At 34.4% G+C, this 17,649-nt stretch overlaps 1 protein-coding gene across 2 annotated transcripts in view; it reads left to right on the top strand.

Annotated features, from left to right (window-relative positions):
• Nucleotides 1-17,649, top strand: part of myom2b (myomesin 2b) — a 55,102-nt gene that overhangs the window by 13,795 nt on the left and 23,658 nt on the right. For both annotated transcript variants that reach the window (XM_030160761.1, XM_030160754.1), the window contains 12 exons: nucleotides 345-506; nucleotides 1,423-1,564; nucleotides 3,956-4,155; nucleotides 7,690-7,743; nucleotides 8,506-8,633; nucleotides 11,131-11,314; nucleotides 13,886-14,060; nucleotides 14,139-14,260; nucleotides 14,383-14,570; nucleotides 15,684-15,810; nucleotides 15,904-16,082; nucleotides 17,415-17,529. In XM_030160761.1, coding sequence (XP_030016621.1) covers nucleotides 345-506; nucleotides 1,423-1,564; nucleotides 3,956-4,155; nucleotides 7,690-7,743; nucleotides 8,506-8,633; nucleotides 11,131-11,314; nucleotides 13,886-14,060; nucleotides 14,139-14,260; nucleotides 14,383-14,570; nucleotides 15,684-15,810; nucleotides 15,904-16,082; nucleotides 17,415-17,529 — 1,776 coding nt within the window. The remainder of the gene's footprint in view (nucleotides 1-344; nucleotides 507-1,422; nucleotides 1,565-3,955; nucleotides 4,156-7,689; nucleotides 7,744-8,505; nucleotides 8,634-11,130; nucleotides 11,315-13,885; nucleotides 14,061-14,138; nucleotides 14,261-14,382; nucleotides 14,571-15,683; nucleotides 15,811-15,903; nucleotides 16,083-17,414; nucleotides 17,530-17,649) is intronic.

The following is a 17,649-nucleotide window of genomic DNA, read 5'->3' as shown; positions in this document are numbered from 1 at the left end:
TGCAGATACTAGTCATAATCAGGCCAACATTTAGCCACGTGGCACTGGATAATGGGAATATGCTAGGGATATCGTTTTTATTACTAATTATACTGAAAGCCCTTAAATGGATGGTTGCACTATACCTCTCATTTCCATTAATATAAATGGTAACATCCTCCTGTATAAATATTAAACTGTTACGAGGGTTAACCTTTTATATCACCATCAGTCAAATGTTGTGTAAAATTATAAGACATTTATAGTCATATTAGCTACTTAAAATGCATATTAACAAGAAATACAGTGTCATTACAGTACTGACGATGACTTCAGGGCCCTGTTACTCTTTTTCCCATTTCCAGAAACTCGTCTGTATGACTCTAAATGGGTTAAGATCGACACTGGCAGAGGAGTCACCACCTTGACTATTCCTAACCTCTTCAAAGACGATGAAGGCCTGTACACCCTGCGCATGGTCACAAAAGGAGGCACTGCCGAGCACAGCGCTTTTGTTTCTGTTGCAGGTGAGGTGTAAATGAATGGGTAAACAGACAAAGTGAAAATGAAATTACACATGAAGTCTGTCTGAAAAGAAGCTGACGATTAACAGATTTAATGAGCGAAATAAAAACTTGCTAAATGTGCGTGTTTTTTAGTTGTATAACAGTTAATGGTATTTGTGATGGGTATGTTTAGCAATTTACTTCATTGATGATGATGATGATTATTAACATTATTATTATCATCACTATTATATATATGTTTTGTGTTTGATGAAGGACAGTAGTTAAATAAAAGAGGTGATCAGGTTATTTATAAGTCAAACATCTAATCCAGAGCACCAAAGATATTACTAAAAAATAACCATGATATTCTTGAATTGTCATCACATCATAAAACACTGATTATTTATTTGGGTGCTTCTATGAAACTGGGTTTATTTTGGTAAATGGCACTTTTCCAGCTTTTTAGACCCAATAATAAAAGAGAAATTTAGACATATTCGTGTGTAGCCCATCGTGTCTGCCCATTTAAACACAAATAAATCGCAAGTGATTTTGCAACTGCGGTCATTTTTGTAAACCACTCTGCCTTGCATAATTATTGAAATTCCCAAAATGTATTTGTGAGAGACTAAAAAGATATTGAAAACAATAGTAGTGTGTAATTTTCATGTCCTTTTACTCTGTTACATGCGGCTTTTTGTGTAAAATAATATAAAAATAATATCAACATGTGCTTTATCTGAAAAATACTTCTCTTTTATCTCAGTAAATATTTTTAAAATAGACCCAAAGTGCTTCCAAACTTGCTTCATGACATTAGTCTACATCTGGTTTGAATTTGTTCTTAGGGACCAGTTTCATAGACGCACCCATATACATTCTAATATACATTCATTAAATCATCACATTGTCCTGTTATTGTTTGTATGTGTAGATGGTCCTCCCCCCGTCCCTGCTGCACCCGGTGCTCCTATGGACATCAAGATCCACGATGCTAATAGAGACTACGTCATTGTGTCATGGAAACCTCCTAATACCACCACAGAGGGTCCAATCCTGGGATACTTTGTGGACAAGTAGGAGTTACTGATAAACAGCATAAATAGATAAACAGACCAACAGAGAGCAAAACAGATTACTGTAAGTGATAAGACAGAGTTGTTTGAATATATTTACAATCATGGCCTTTCTGTCCTCTTTAAACTCCTCACCTTCAACCACTTTTGGATCTTCTTTAAGACTCTGCTCTGCTTTACACTCATTCATCACCTCAAATTTCATCATATTGTCAGCCTCATAGCATAATTGTTTAAAATGTCGTGTTTTTTTTTTTTTAGGACATAGCCAATGACGCAAAAGGAAGCAGTAGTGTTAGGAGAGTAAAGTTATGCAGATATCACAAAAATAGGACTTTGACCAGGGATCTGCAAGCTTTACAATCTAAAGAGCCATTTTTGACTCAAAAAAAGAAGGAAAAATGTGACCGGAGCTATAAAAAAATATTTAAACTCGTCTATATTTTACCATGAAGCGGCTGTTCTTCTGAAGCCTATTCGTCATTAGTTTGTTTTTTAACTATTTAACTTTGTATTTCCACTATAATAATGCAATGTTTGGTGCATTTATGAAATTATACAACTACAATAACGAAAACATTCAAGATTAGTAAAAATTTTTTAATGACATACACTATTTCCAAACAAAATTACATTGTGTAATAGATAAAAAGCTCAACTTTCATGTTCTGACTTTTAAACAGCCAAACTATGAACAAATGCAGACTGAGTTTGTTGTATTAAATTTGGCAAGAAAATAATGTAGTGTGACATACATTTCGGTTCATATTCTGTCAAAAAATGGTTTGATTTTGTGTATAGCCTGCACATTTTTGCAGATTGACAATGTTAGAATTGATTTAGGTCTATAATGTTAAAAAGTAACGGTTCATTCATTTATTTCAAAATGCTCCTTATGTTTTTTTTTGACAAGGGGAGCCATAGAGAGAGGTTAAAAAGCCACATTTGGCCCAGGAGCCATAGGTCTACAGAGCCATTTTTGACTCAAAAAAGAAGGAAAAATGTGACCGGAGCTATAAAAAAATATTTAAACTCATCTATATTTTACCATGAGGTGGATGTTCTTCTGTAGCCTATTTGTCATTAGTTTGTTATTTAACTATTTAACTTTGTATTTCCACTATAATAATGCAATGTTTGGTGCATTTATGAAATTATACAACTACAATAAAGAAAACATTCAAGATTAGTCAAATTTTTTAATGATGTACACTATTTCCAAACAAAATTACATTGTGTAATAGATAAAAAGCTCAACTTTCATGTTCTGACTTTTAAACAGCCAAACTATGAACAAATGCAGACTGAGTTTGTTGTATTAAATTTGGCAAAAAAAAATAATGTAGTGTGACATACATTTCGGTTCATATTCTGTCAAAAAATTGTTTGATTTTGTGTATAGCCTGCACATTTTTGCAGATGGACAATGTTAGAATTGATTTAGGCCTATAACAAAGTTAAAAGGTAATAGTTCATTCATTTATTTCAAAATGCTCCTTATGTTTTTTTTTGACAAGGGGAGCCATAGGGAGAGGTTAAAAAGCCACATTTGGCCCAGGAGCCATAGGTCTACAGAGCCATTTTTGACTCAAAAAAGAAGGAAAAATGTGACCGGAGCTATAAAAAAATATTCAAACTCATCTATATTTTACTATGAGGCGGCTTTTCTTCTGTAGCCTATTTGTCATTAGTTTGTTATTTAACAATTTAACTTTGTATTTCCACTAAAATAATGCAATATTTGGTGCATTTATGAAATTATACAACTACAATAAAGAAAACATTCAAGATTAGTACATTTTTTAACGATGTACACTATTTCCAAATAAAATTACATTGTGTAAGAGATAAAAAACTCAACTTTCATGTTCTGACTTTTAAACAGCCAAACTATGAACAAATGCAGACTGAGTCTGTTGTATTAAATTTGGCAAGAAAATAATGTAGTGTGACGTACATTTTGGTTCATATTCTGTCAAAAAAATGGTTTGATTTTGTGTATAGCCTGCACATTTTTGCAGATGGACAATGTTAGAATTGATTTAGGCTTATAACAATGTTAAAAAGTAATGGTTCATTCATTTATTTCAAAATGCTCCTTATGTTTTTTTTGACAAGGGGAGCCATAGGGAGAGGTTAAAAAGCCACATTTGGCCCAGGAGCCATAGGTTGCACACACCTAACTTAGAGAATTATGCTATGAGGCTAACGATATGAAATGTAATACAACATATATTAACCTAAATGTAGCATTGGTCTGACTTTGCTGAAGTATTCCCTGAAAGTGAATGTACAATAATAATTTATCTGTGACGTATTGTAAGATTATACCTTTCTACTTGCATTGCTCATCTCCTGTTTTCTCCTTGTCTTTTCATCTTCATTTCATAGATGTGAGGTTGGCACAGAAAACTGGGCTCAGTGCAATGATCACCCCATTAAGATCTGTAAATATCCCGTGTCTGGGCTGTTTGAAGGACACTCCTACTACTTCCGAGTCAGAGCTGTCAACTCCCATGGCATCAGCAAACCATCCCGCATGTCTGATCCCATCGCTGCTCTGGACCCTACTGAGTTCGAGAGGCTGCATGGTGGGTTTGACTTTGCATTGCATCGTCATTCATGCTTATTTTATTTGAAGACTTGATCCTACAGATGCTCTTTTAATGTGATTAAAGTCGTAGTTTCTGACACTATTATTGTACAGTCGCGGAAAAAAATATTAGACCATCAAAAGTCATCAAAAACAATAGTTATGCAATCAAGTACTAACTCCTGTGTGTATCATGCGACTAAAACAGACTGAAAAGAAAACATGGAATGCCTAAAAGCACTGTTTTTGGTAGTACAATGCCATAGATATTAATGTAAAAACTGAAGTGATTTTGGTTTTTATCAAGAAAACATGAAAAATGGCTAGATATCAGCTCTGAAATTAAACTCTTATGCACTGTAAGCCTGGATAAGTAGAGTTTACTCAAAAAATTTGAGGCAAGTGATTGCACTTAAATGATTTGAGTAATGATCGACTAATCAGTTGGTTTAAGTAGGTTCAACTTTAATGCTAAAAGTATTGAACTTAAACTATTAAGTAGAAAACACTAAAAGAGTAGTACAGTCTACTCTCGTTATACCGCCAACTTCCGTTCACGGCCAAATTGGCGGTATAGCGAAAATGGCGTTACAACGGGTTGCGTCCATAATGTGCATGTCTTTACTATATGATGTCTATGCTGCCTCCGTTAACCCGTTCTAATTGCGTTTCTAAATAAATCTTGATTCTGTTATGTTGTAAGGCAGGGATCGGCAACCTTTAACACTCAAAGAGCCATTTCGACCCGGTTTCCACGGAAAAGACAACACTGGGAGCCGCAAACACTTTTTGACATCTGAAATGAAGATGTTAGCCTATATATACCGTAAATTCCGGACTATAAGCCGCTACTTTTTTCCCACACTTTAAACACTGCAGCTTATACTCCGACGCGGCTTATACAATGATTATACCGGCACCCCTCAGAGGTGCCGCGCTGCGGCGCACCTCGGGGGTGCCGCGCCGCACCGCTGGCGGTATAACGGTCGGGACATCAATGGTATAAGTGTTGTTTGTGCATGGAACTGGGCTGGCGGATGGCGATAGGCGGAAATGGCGGTAGCTAATGGAATAATGCATTGGGGATTTTTGTGCAATGGTTTTGGTCGGCGGTGAGCGAAAATGGCGGTATAACGGCGGGCGGTTTAACGAGAGTAGACTGTAGTAGTAGTAGTAGTAGTAGTAGTAGTAGTTTATTCAGTCATGACAACACCAAATATTGTACACAGTATTGACATTTCACGCAAAAGAAAGAAAAAAAAAACACAGAATCACAAAATCAAGAATCATGTGTTGAATAATGACTGAAAAGGTATAGGCAGAAGCAGACTGCTTATCAAGGCCTATCGTATATTACAACTTTTTAGGCTACCAACCTCCAAAGAAACAACAACAGATAATTAATCGTATTTATAAGCTTCAAAAATAGCTTTACAAACCATTTTCTTAAAAACCAAAAAAGAATTACATGTTTTTAAATTTATGTTGGCATCATTCCAAAATTTAACTCCAATAATGGACACACATCTCCTTTTCATACCTTTTTTAGCTTTTTGTACAGTAAATTTGCAAACACCTCTGAGATTATATGGAATGTCCTGAATTGAAAAGAACCTCTGTATTGTGTCAGGGAGCATTTTTGATTTTGCTCTGAACATAATTTGCATTATTTTATAATAAAAGAGATCATAAAATTTCATCACATAAGAATTTAGAAAAAGTGGCTCCGTGTGTGCATAATAATCAGCCTTATTGATAATACGTATAGCTTGTTTTTGCAGTTTTATTATTGAATTTATGGTGGTTTTGAAGGTGGATCCCCACAATTCCACACAGTAAGTTATATAGGGAACAATCAATGAGTAATAAATTAAATGCAAGGCCTTGGAATTCAATACATTTCTAGATTTATACAAGATTGCAAGTGATTTTGAGATTTTCCCTTTAATGTATTCAATGTATTGTTTCCATGTTAGCTTTTGATCAATGACAGCTCCAAGGAATTTAGTCTCAGAAACTCTTTCAATATCAACATTACAAATTTTTAATTTAACATTACAATCACTTGCATTTAGATTCCCAAAAACCATAAATTTTGTTTCCTTAATGTTTAAAGATAATTTATTGACATCAAACCAAGTCTTAAGATTTTCCAGCTCCATTTCTACACTACACAGATGTTCCTTTAAATTCTTTCCAGAGCAAAACAAATTGGTATCATCAGCAAATATTACATATCTAAAAAAAATCTGTTACATTGCAGATGTCATTGATATAAAGAATAAACAGTTTTGGACCAATCACTGATCCTTGTGGTACACCGCATGTAATCCTTCTCAGTGCTGACATCGTATCATTACAAAGACATAAAAGACAAGTTATTTGAACTTTAAATCTGTTGTAAAATCAACCCCACTATCCAACCATTCAACTCAGCATTTTAGATTACACTGACTAATTTTCTCAATTACAGTCAGATTAATTTATTATTGATTAAACAACTTCTTTTAAGATAATAAACTCAAAATCCTATTCTTGACCATAATAGTTATAGAATTGTTCAGCTTAATATATTGCAGCATGAATGGAAGTTAACTCAATGTCATTTGCCAGAAGACAGGAAGTACATTTAATTTGACAACATATTAAGAATTCCATTGTATAATAACCGCCTTGGATGAACAGGAAAGCCATAGTTCTTCCTATGGCTCTGACTCATGGTGCAGCTCTACAAAAATACAAAAACAAACACAAATAAATACAATAAACACTGCCATACACACATTATATCCAAATTAACACTAACACCACAACCCCGCTGAACCCCTGCACATAAAAATAACACATTTTCAACAACATGCCCAATACCCACAATGCAACGCGAAGATAACAAAGGTGTGGTCATGACTAAAACTTAGTGATTTAATTCCATTCAACTGAAACTTTTTCGGACTTTCAACTATGTCTACAAATTAGTAGAATATACTTAACATTTTATAGTAACATCATAAAACTTAAATCATTTAAGTGCATTGTAATTAAAGCATTTTAGTAAATATAAATTCCGGGCTTACAGTGTGAGCTATAAATGTACCTTTAGTTGAACCAGGCATTAAAATGACTAAGAAACTGAAGAAAACAAGGAGTGGTCTAATAATTTTTTCCGTGACTGTACTAATTCTACACAGAGTTGATGAAATGCTGTTATGTTGCTTTTCTTCTTCCTCCATTAACACATCACAGATTTATTTAAGGCCTACAGATGCAACTTAATGCAAATAGTTCACATTCTGCTCATTTTTAATTCAAGGTTGTTTACATCTTATGGGCTACATTTAAGGTTCTGTGTTTGCTCTTCTTTGCTCAAGGCACAGTCTAAAGTGCCTTGCTCAAATAATGATAAATGTGTTCATATAATGCAATAAATAGCAATATTACCGCCATTTCCACAGCTTTATTGCAACAAATAACTTTACCAAATGGACAAAATGGTAATATGGTAATGCTGTTTGTTTTTTTTATCTTTATGTAGCCAAAAAGCTTGGAGGAAAACTTGATGTTGTGTCTTATCATGATGAAGTTGAAGGTAGGTTCATATATTTATATTAATTACATAATATCTATGATAGTATTATAGCAGTGGTGTCAAACTCATTTTCTTTCAGGGGCCACATTTAGCCCAATTTGATCTCCAGTGGGTCGGACCAGTAAAATAATAACGGTGAAAAAAGTAAAATTATATTATGATCAGGTTTATATCAACAAAGTTTCCTTAAAAATCTGAATAACATGAACAACTTGAATTGTCTTAAGAAAAACAAATGCAATTTTAACAATATTATACCTCAGTTTATCAGTTTATCATTTACACATGTGCGTTACAATCGCACAAAACATTTAGTAACAGGCAGAATATTGGTAAAATTACATTTACTTTTCTTAAGACATTTCCGTTTGTTCATATTTGTTCAGGTAATTCATGTTTTTTGTAAAAGTATAGTTTGGTAATGTAAACATTTTCATGTAATTTTACTTTTTTTACACCAAAAAACAAAGAAAATTTAGGGTTGTCATTATTTATAGGTTATTATGATAATATTTTACTGGTCTAACCCACTTGAAATCTAATTGGACTGTATGTGTCTGTATGTGGAACCTGAAATAAAAGGATTTTTACACCACTGATTGTTAATATATTCAGGGTAATTTTTGCATTTCACAATTTCATCCCGCGGGCCAGATTGGACCCTTGGGCGGGCCGGATTTGGCCCCCGGGCCACATGTTTGACACCTGCATATTATAGCATTGAGAATAGTAATTATAGGTGTTTTGTTCATGTCTGTACAGCTGAGGGAAAGCCTCCAGGTACTCCATCTGGAATTTACGCCTCTGAAACAGACAGGACATATGTTGTTCTGAGCTGGAAAGCCCCTGCATATGCAAGCAAGGCCCCCATGTGGTATTACATGGAGAAGGTAAGACTAACCGATGCTTCTTTGAGGACTACACTGGACCTGCCACTTCTGCATCGCACTAGTTACACATTATATAATCAGAACACATTTTAGGAAACAAATTACATCCCATCATTTTTTTTTTTTTTTTAATTCACTTTTTTATTGACATTCTGCATCAATTTTGACAAAGATATTCATTTTAAATGTCATCAACAGTATATTAGTCTGAATGTCCCATTTTTTTTTAACAATGAAACAAACAAAAAGAACATTAACAAGTAGGGAGTGAACTGCAGTTATTGCATTCACTATATCTAATCTTCTATACAAAAATAAAAGCATCAAAGTCAGGTCTGCGTGGCATGATGTATTCCATCCATTTCTTCCAGCGCGTAACGAACAAGTCCTTCTTATAGGTCACCTCTGCAGTAAGTCTCTCCATCTTATACAGGGTGGGGAAGCAAAATTTACAATATTTTGAAGCAGGGATTGAAAGACAGTGTATGACCAGTTAGTTTATTGAAAGTCATGAGAATTTATTTGCCACAAGAAAATTTACATTATAGAAAATGTTTTTATTCTATGTGTCCTCCTCCTTTCTCAATAACTGCCTTCACACACTTCCTGAAACTTGCGCAAGTGTTCCTCAAATATTCGGGGGACAACTTCTCCCATTCTTCTTTAATAGTATCTTCCAGACTTTCTGGTAATAGTTTTGCTCATAGTCATTCTCTTCTTTACATTATAAACAGTCTTTATGGACACTCCAACTATTTTTGAAATCTCCTTTGGTGTGACGAGTGCATTCAGCAAATCACACACTCTTTGACGTTTGCTTTCCTGATTACTCATATGGGCAAAAGTTTCTGAAAAGGTATGGATAATAGTGTTAGGTATGATTATGACATCAATATACACTGAACAAAAATATAAACGCACCACTTTTGTTTTTGCTCCCATTTTTCATGAGCTGAACTCAAAGATCTAAAACTTTTTCTATGTACACAAAAGGCCTATTTCTCTCAAATATTGTTCATAAATTTGTCTAAATCTGTGTTAAGTGAGCACTTCTCCTTTGTCCTTTGCTGAGATAATCCATCCACCTCACAGGTGTGGCAGATCAAGATGCTGATTAGACAGCAGGATTATTGCACAGGTGTGACTTAGGCTGGCCACAATAAAAGGCCACTCTAAAATGTGCACTTTTACTGTATTGGGTGGTCCAGGGGGGTCAGAAAACCAGTCAGTATTTGGTGTGACCACCATTTTCCTCACACAGTCTTCTTCATGAATTCTCTGAAACAGCTTTGGAGATGGTTTATGGTAGACAAATGAACATTCAGTTCACAGGCAAAAGCTCTGGTGGAGATTCCTGAAGTCAGCATGCCAATTACATATTCCCTCAAAACTTGTGACATCTGTGGTATTGTGCTGTGTGATAAAACTGCACATTTTGGAGTGGCCTTTTATTGTGGCCAGCCTAAGGCACACCTGTGCAAAAATCCTGCTGTCTAATCAGCCTCTTGATATGCCACACCTGTGAGGTGGATGGATTATCTCAGCAAAGAAGAAGTGTTCACTAACACAAATTTAGACAGATTTGTGAACAATATTTGAGAGAAATAAACCTTGTGTGTACACAGAAAAAGTTTTAGATCTTTGAGTTCAGCTCATGACAAATGGGAGCAAAAACAAAAGTGGTGCGTTTATATTTTTGTTCAGTGTATGTTTGGTTTCAAAACAATTGACGTAGTGCCTGCTGAGAAAAAACAACTAAATGTTCATTGTAAATTTTGCTTCCCCACCCTGTATATGTCCACTGTAATGTCCATCCACATGCTCAGCGTTGGGCTTTCTGATGAAAGCCATTTTCTTGTGATGGCTTTTTTGGCCACTATTAGCAGGATATTAAATAAATATTTGTTTCTCTTTGGCCATCCTTCTGGTATAAGTCCAAAAAATAAAGATTTACATTCAAAGGATAAGTGGCTCCCGATAATTTCTTGTGTTTCCTTATGCATTTCCTTCCAGTAATTTTCGATAACTGAACAATTCCAGAAGAGATGATAATGATTTGCATTTGTAGTACCACATATTCTCCAGCAAATTGGGGAGTTATCTCTATAGAGGGACTTTTGATGTGGTGTAATGAAATATCTAATCAAGCTTTTCCAGCCAAACTCTTTCCAACTCTGTGAACTACTACAATTCCATTGATATTCCCAGACTCTTATCCACTCTTCTTCTGTCAGATCCAGTCCTCCCTCTATTTCCCATTTTATTTTTATATATAAAGTGGAATGTGTTTTCATGTTAACAAGCCCTTTATATAGACCTGAGATTATACCTCTAATTTTGTGTGAATCATAAGCCCTTACATCATTTTTATACACTGCAACATTTGGAGATTTATTAAGAATCACTGCAGTCTACTGCATAATATAAAATAACTGCAGACACATTTCCCTCATCTTTCTCGGTCTCACTCTGTATATCATGTTTTATGTCCCCACAGAGTATGGCAGGCAGTGGTGCGTGGCAGCGTGTTAACACTCAGGTCCCTATTCGATCCCCACGTTATGCCGTCTTTGACCTTGCCGAGGGAAAGCAATATATGTTCAGAGTTTTATCAGCCAATATCTATGGAACCAGTGAGCCGTCAGAGCCGACTGGACCTATCGAGACTCAGGAACTCAAAGGTCTGTATCCAATACTTTGTACCTTGTCTCAGATCACTAGGTTTTCTGCAAGGATGCACTGCAAAAATCAAAATCCTACCAAGTGTATTTTTCTCATTTCTTGTCAAAATATCTCATCACACTTAAAATAAGACATAATCACCTAAAGAGTAACTTTTCAGTGAGATATAAGAACTTATTTTTAGGCGACAGATCTTGAAAATCTTATTTCAAGAAACTTTACTGAGATAATTTTCACTTGATGCATTGACAGATTTTTTTATTTGAATTAAGCAAAAAATCTTGAATCAAGCAAAAAAATAAATAAAATATGCCAATAGAACAAGTGAAATTATCTTGGTAAGATTTCTTGAAATAAGCTTTTCAAGAGCTATTGTCTGAAAATAAGTTCTTATATCTCACTGAAAAGTTACTCTTTAGGTGATTATGTCTTTTTTTTAAGTGTGATGAGATATTTTGACTAGAAATGTGAAAAATACCACTTGGTAAGATTTTGATTTTTTTCCAGTGTGGAATAAAATATACAATATAGCAAGTTAGTTAAGTTGTGTTTCAAGCACATAAAATCATCAGAAAACAAAGAACAATTCAACACAAACACAATTTTTGGTGCTTGAAAAGGAGTGGAAAGAAGTATAACTTGTAGACTCCCACTCTCTTTTTACAAACTAATAATTAAATCGATTCCGCTTCCTTTGCTTTGTTAACACTTTTTTTTTTTTTTTTTTTACATTTTTACAACACAAAACATCCATGCAAACCATTCACCACACATTTTTTATTCACCTCACACACAATCAGATTTGCATAATCAACCTTTTTAATATAAACTATATTCATATGCACTTATGCAATATAACGTCTACTAATGTTTTATATATTTTAAATGCCCTCTGTATTTTTTTTTTTTAATAAACATTTATTTATTATTTTTTAGTCATACAAAACTTTAAACATCATGAACATCTTGAACATGGCAGAGAAAAAAAAATAAATAAATGAATAAATGAAAATATATATAAATAAAGCAAAATAAATACATAAAATAAAAATAAATAAAATAAATCTGAAAAAGATGTGACAAACAGTAATCTGACAGCATTATATAGAAACAGCTGATTAAATAACATAATAAATAAAACTTAGGTGTAGAGTTGAAATAATACTATACATGTACATTCCCACATCAAACAAAATGTCCCAATTTGTCATTTACTCACTACCCCTTCATTATCACCACCCTAAATTAAATCCAAAAACATCTTCCAAATGTTATAGAATTCTGAAGTTTTCTTTTTAACCGTCCGTTTCTCAAGAGCCAAACTTGAGGTTAAATTATTTAACCAGAAGTCAAAAGAGGGGCGACCAATATTTTTCCAACACAAAGCGATATACCGCTTAGCTTGTAATAAACATAAATCAACCATTTTTCTTTCTTTAGCAGATAAAGAGCAGTTTACAGGATAAATGCCCAGTATACATAATTTAGGACACACAGGTATCGGACAAGATGAAATCGGGGAAACATATTTCAACACAGAATTCCAGAATTTTTTAATCTCATCACATTTCCATAAACAGTGATATAATGAACCCTGATGATTATTACACTTGTAACATAGGTCTGGTATATTAGGATCGAATTTATTTAATTGTACTGGGGAGACATAAGTTCGCATTACCCAGTTAAACTGTACCAACCTTAAACGGGTATTGATGGCTCTAATGTGAGTCACTGAACAAATTGTACTCCATTCATTTAACCCTTTCGTGCATACTGGTCACTACGGTGGACAGCTATTCTACAGCTGTTCTTTTGTATATTCATGGATTTTGTTGTTCTTTTTGTTTTTTTTGTTTTTTTTTTACACATATCTATATTAAAGTTTTAAGACACTACATATCTTTTCTGACATGAATTGGTAACATTATGTAGATCTCTCTTGAGCATAAACCCCCAGAATCATAAGCCCTCCCCATAGTTTTCACACAATTTATCAGTACATACATGTTTCTGTGCGTCAAAAATTAAACACATGGTGTCCAGTTGAGCGGACATTTTTGCAACTTCATGAAAAATAGGTTCATAAGAATTTTTTTTTTTCCATTATTGTTTTTTATGTTTTTTTTTTATTTATTTTTTTTTATTTATTTTTCAGAAGAAAATTTTCAATCGCATTGTTTTTTTTCATGCCTAAAAAGGAATAAAAACACTCAGGAAAAAAATTTGATTAAGGTTCTCATAATTTGTGCATGAAAGGGTTAATGAAACGTCTGTTCCTAAATCTTTTATCCACTCTTGTCTCTTACTATCAGAATTATCACTATGATTATCTATCAATATGTTATTAAACTGTGATATTAATTTTTTGTCAAAACAGTTCTTAGTAATGTAAGTTTCTAATGTGGACAACGGAGGTTTCTGCAACGAGTTCTTAAGTTGTGCTAGAATAGAACTTCTGAGTTGTAAATATTTTTAAAAAAAAGTGTTTCTGTGGCTCTCTGTATTTTTATAATATTAATACTATCATGATTTCTATTCTCTATTTTTACATATTGCTTTGTTTCCAGGTGTGCCATCAGCTCCTGGTCAGGTGATTTCCACAAGAGAGACAGATACGTCTGTCCTTATCCAGTGGGCTCCTCCAAAGGAACCCAATAACCTGATTGGCTATTACATTGACCAGTGTGTAAAGGGATCCAAGGACTGGACCTCTGCCAACCACAAACCTCGCAGGAGCGAAAAGTATGTTTTGCAACATTATACGGCTTTATTCGTGAATGAGCTGCTAAAATCATTTTGCATGTGATTCTGTCTCTTTAGGTTTGTGGTCAGTGGTCTGAAAACTGGAGAAACCTACGTGTTCCGTGTCCAGGCTATCAATGAGCTGGGTCTAAGTGATGAATCCCAGGAGTCTGCACCACTGACTGTCAAGGCTGCCCTCAGTCAGTGTCCCCATATTTATTGATATTATTATTGATGAATAACAATCATCTCTGCTAGATCTAAATAATTCTGACTACTGTAAATGGTGTCCTTCATATCATTTTGATTTCTGCCTTTTTAGCCAACCCCTCTGCTCCATATGATATTGCTCTGCTGAACTGTGACGGCAGTTCGATGGTTCTGAACTGGAAGAAGCCTCTTCACTCTGGAGGAGCAAGTATTAAGGAGTATTTTGTTGACAAGAGACGCAGCGGAACAACCATATGGAGGGAGGTTCATATCCCACCGGTGACAGAAAGAGTTTATAAGGTAACGTTAGTATTCCTAATCTTTCTCACTTATTCCTAAGGAGTTAAAATACCACTGTGCCATTCTTCATCTGTTATAAAACATGGGTAGGATATTCATGTAAAAAAAAAAAAAGTTCTGCAACCAATCAATATTATAAAAGCCAATTGCCCTCTGTGTGTGTGTATGTGTGTCTGGGGATTCACACAAAATCTGTAAAGAGCTGACTGCTGCAGTTTGGCGTACTTATGTATTTTTGGTCAAGGAACAGACTAGCGAAAAGTGCAAGTTGACAGGACTAATATTTTGGGAGATATTAGTAATTTTGGAATACAATAGCCTTACAATCACGTTGCTATACTCACAACACTTTGGCGGTGACTGCTGGACAAATGTGGTACAGCATGCACGCATACACAGCATACAAACTACCACATCTAGAACCCATCCACAGGTCAATTAGTAGTAGTAGTAGTTTATTTCGAGCACATACAATCATCAGATAACAGAATCATACAACATGGTCAAAACAAATAAATAAATACAATTTTTTTGCGCTCGAAAAGGAGTGGAAAGAAGTATAACTTATTGACTCCCACCCCCTTTTTACAATCTAATAGTCAAACTAGATCTGCTTCCTTTGCTTTAACACACATTTTCCTCTGTATATTTTTTTACAATAACACAAAACATCCATAAAAACCATTCATATACACTTTTTTTTTTTTAGTCACCTCATACACAATCAGATTTGCAATAATCAACCGTTATCAGTATAAACTATAATATACATATCCACCTCAAATATTTACTCCAAATACAATGATCAATAAATATGATAGTATCTTCCTATCATGATAACCAATTCACTATAATATCTTATTTTATGCGTACTTCTAATGTTCTATATTTTGTTATTTTAGTGGATTTATACATCCTTTTCAACGCGCTAGTTATAGTATAATTGTAGCCAAAAAGATCGCTGGTTGTCTGATATTATAGTAAATGTGCACTGAAAGCAGGACTGTTAAAGAAAATCTTGCTACAATTCAACTTGTGAGACAGGAGACCATATTTTTACAATGATAATAATGACTTGCCCCATTATAGTAACTATTATATGTTTTCTTGCAGGTTGAGGGCCTCACACAGGGAGCGGTCTACCAGTTCCAGGTGTATGCTGCCAACCTGGCTGGCCTTGGACCTGCTTCCCAACATTCAGCTGACTTCACCTGTGATGCCTGGAATATGCCTGAACCTGGTTAGAGTCAGCTATCTCCTGAGTGACGTCAGAAAAAAATCAACGGCATTAATATTACCCTTAATATTCATGTGTTTTTTTTCTGCGTACCAGGCCCTGCCTATGACCTGACTTTCTGTGAAGTAAGAGATACTTCGTTGGTGGTTGAGTGGCAGAAGCCTGTCTATACTGGTTCTGGACCAATCACAGGCTACCATGTTGAGTACGCTAAGACAGGTACTTCTAAATGGACCACAGCCAATGAGACTGCTGTCAGTCATCGCTTCCTCAAGGTACGACTGTATTATATTTGTCATTTTTGTTGCTGCTGATGTTCATTTTATTTAAGTTTTTGAATATATGGCTCCATATAATATTATCTTGATACAATACAGGGTGTCCCATAAGTCTCCATACATAGGAGACATAATACATATGGTTCTAACATGTATTTCTTTATATTTCTTCTTTATAATTCTTCAGCAGTGGAGGACACGCATTGAAATGTGTTCCCGACAAAATGGCAGTCATATAGAGCATATTATATAAATAAAAATGGTTTATGTCAAGAAACGTTTATTTTTCCTATGTATGGAGACTTATGGGACACCCTATAGAATGACATCCACTGTTAAAGTCATTCCATAATTCATCCTGTTCACTGCATTTAAAGATGAATAAAACAGTACTGCCTCCAAAAAGTAGAATATGATGTATATCCTTAATGCAATAACATTCCTTAAACATTTTGTGGATATTATTTTATGTTATACTTCAAATTTAAAACAATTACAATTAAAATTTCTATTAAATATCCTATATCAAACTACAGTGCACAGAGCAAATACACCCTAGAACCAGCTGCTTAAAACTGTCTGACACTGACATCTAGTGGATCAAGTAAACAGTTACTTGAAAAAGCAGAAGTGCATGATTGCAACATGCATAATAATATAGAGCTATATTTTTAGCTGATTTAGACACTGCGAGAATTATTGACATACATCATATTTTTTCTGATTGCAAATGTTATCATTAAATGTTTCATTAAGGTGACATAGCAGAGCATTTATCACAATAATTATCAACAATACTACACTGCAAAAAATCTAAATCTTACCAAGTGTATTTCTCATTTCTAGTCAAAATATTTCATCACACATAAAATAAGACATAATCACCTAAAGAGTAACTTTTTAGTGAGATATAAGAACTTATTTTCAGACAATAGATTGTGAAAATCCAAGATACCAAGATAATTTTCACTTGTTCCACTGGCAGATTTTTTTGCTTCAATTAAGCCAAAAAAAATCTTGAATTAAGCAAAGAAATCTGCTAATGGAACAAGTGAAAAATATTTAGGTAAGATTTAGATTTTTTCCAGTGTAACATTTGGAAATCACTGTAGGATAATGAACATTAACTGGACAATATAGCTGATGGATCTTGCTTTTTTTTTGCTTTATCTACCAGTTGCAAATATGATTTACCAGCAAAATGCACCAATTCTGTGGAGAAACGTACTGTTGTCTGTGGTCTGACAGAAAGCTAAGATGATTAATGTTTATGTCGCAGTAACTATATCACTTCTATCATGTGTGTTTTGTCCTCACCTTCTTTTTTAGGTAACTGGTTTGGAGGCGGGCGTCAGCTACGTGGTCCGAGTGCGTGCCGTGAATGCAGCAGGAGTGGGTATGGCCTCAATGCCCTCTGACCCTGTGACCGCCAAGGCTGTTGAAGGTATGAACTGCATCATGTCATCACCTTCTTAGAATAATGGCCATAATTTTACATTTTTTCATTAACCCTTTCATGCATGAATTATAAGAATCTTAATCACGATTTTTTTTCTTAAGTGTT

Source organism: Sphaeramia orbicularis, chromosome 3 (genome assembly GCF_902148855.1).
Source record: "Sphaeramia orbicularis chromosome 3, fSphaOr1.1, whole genome shotgun sequence".
NCBI lineage: Eukaryota > Metazoa > Chordata > Actinopteri > Kurtiformes > Apogonidae > Sphaeramia > Sphaeramia orbicularis.
The sequence above is the reverse complement of the archived record's forward strand: the minus strand, read 5'-3'. Positions and strand labels throughout refer to the sequence as shown.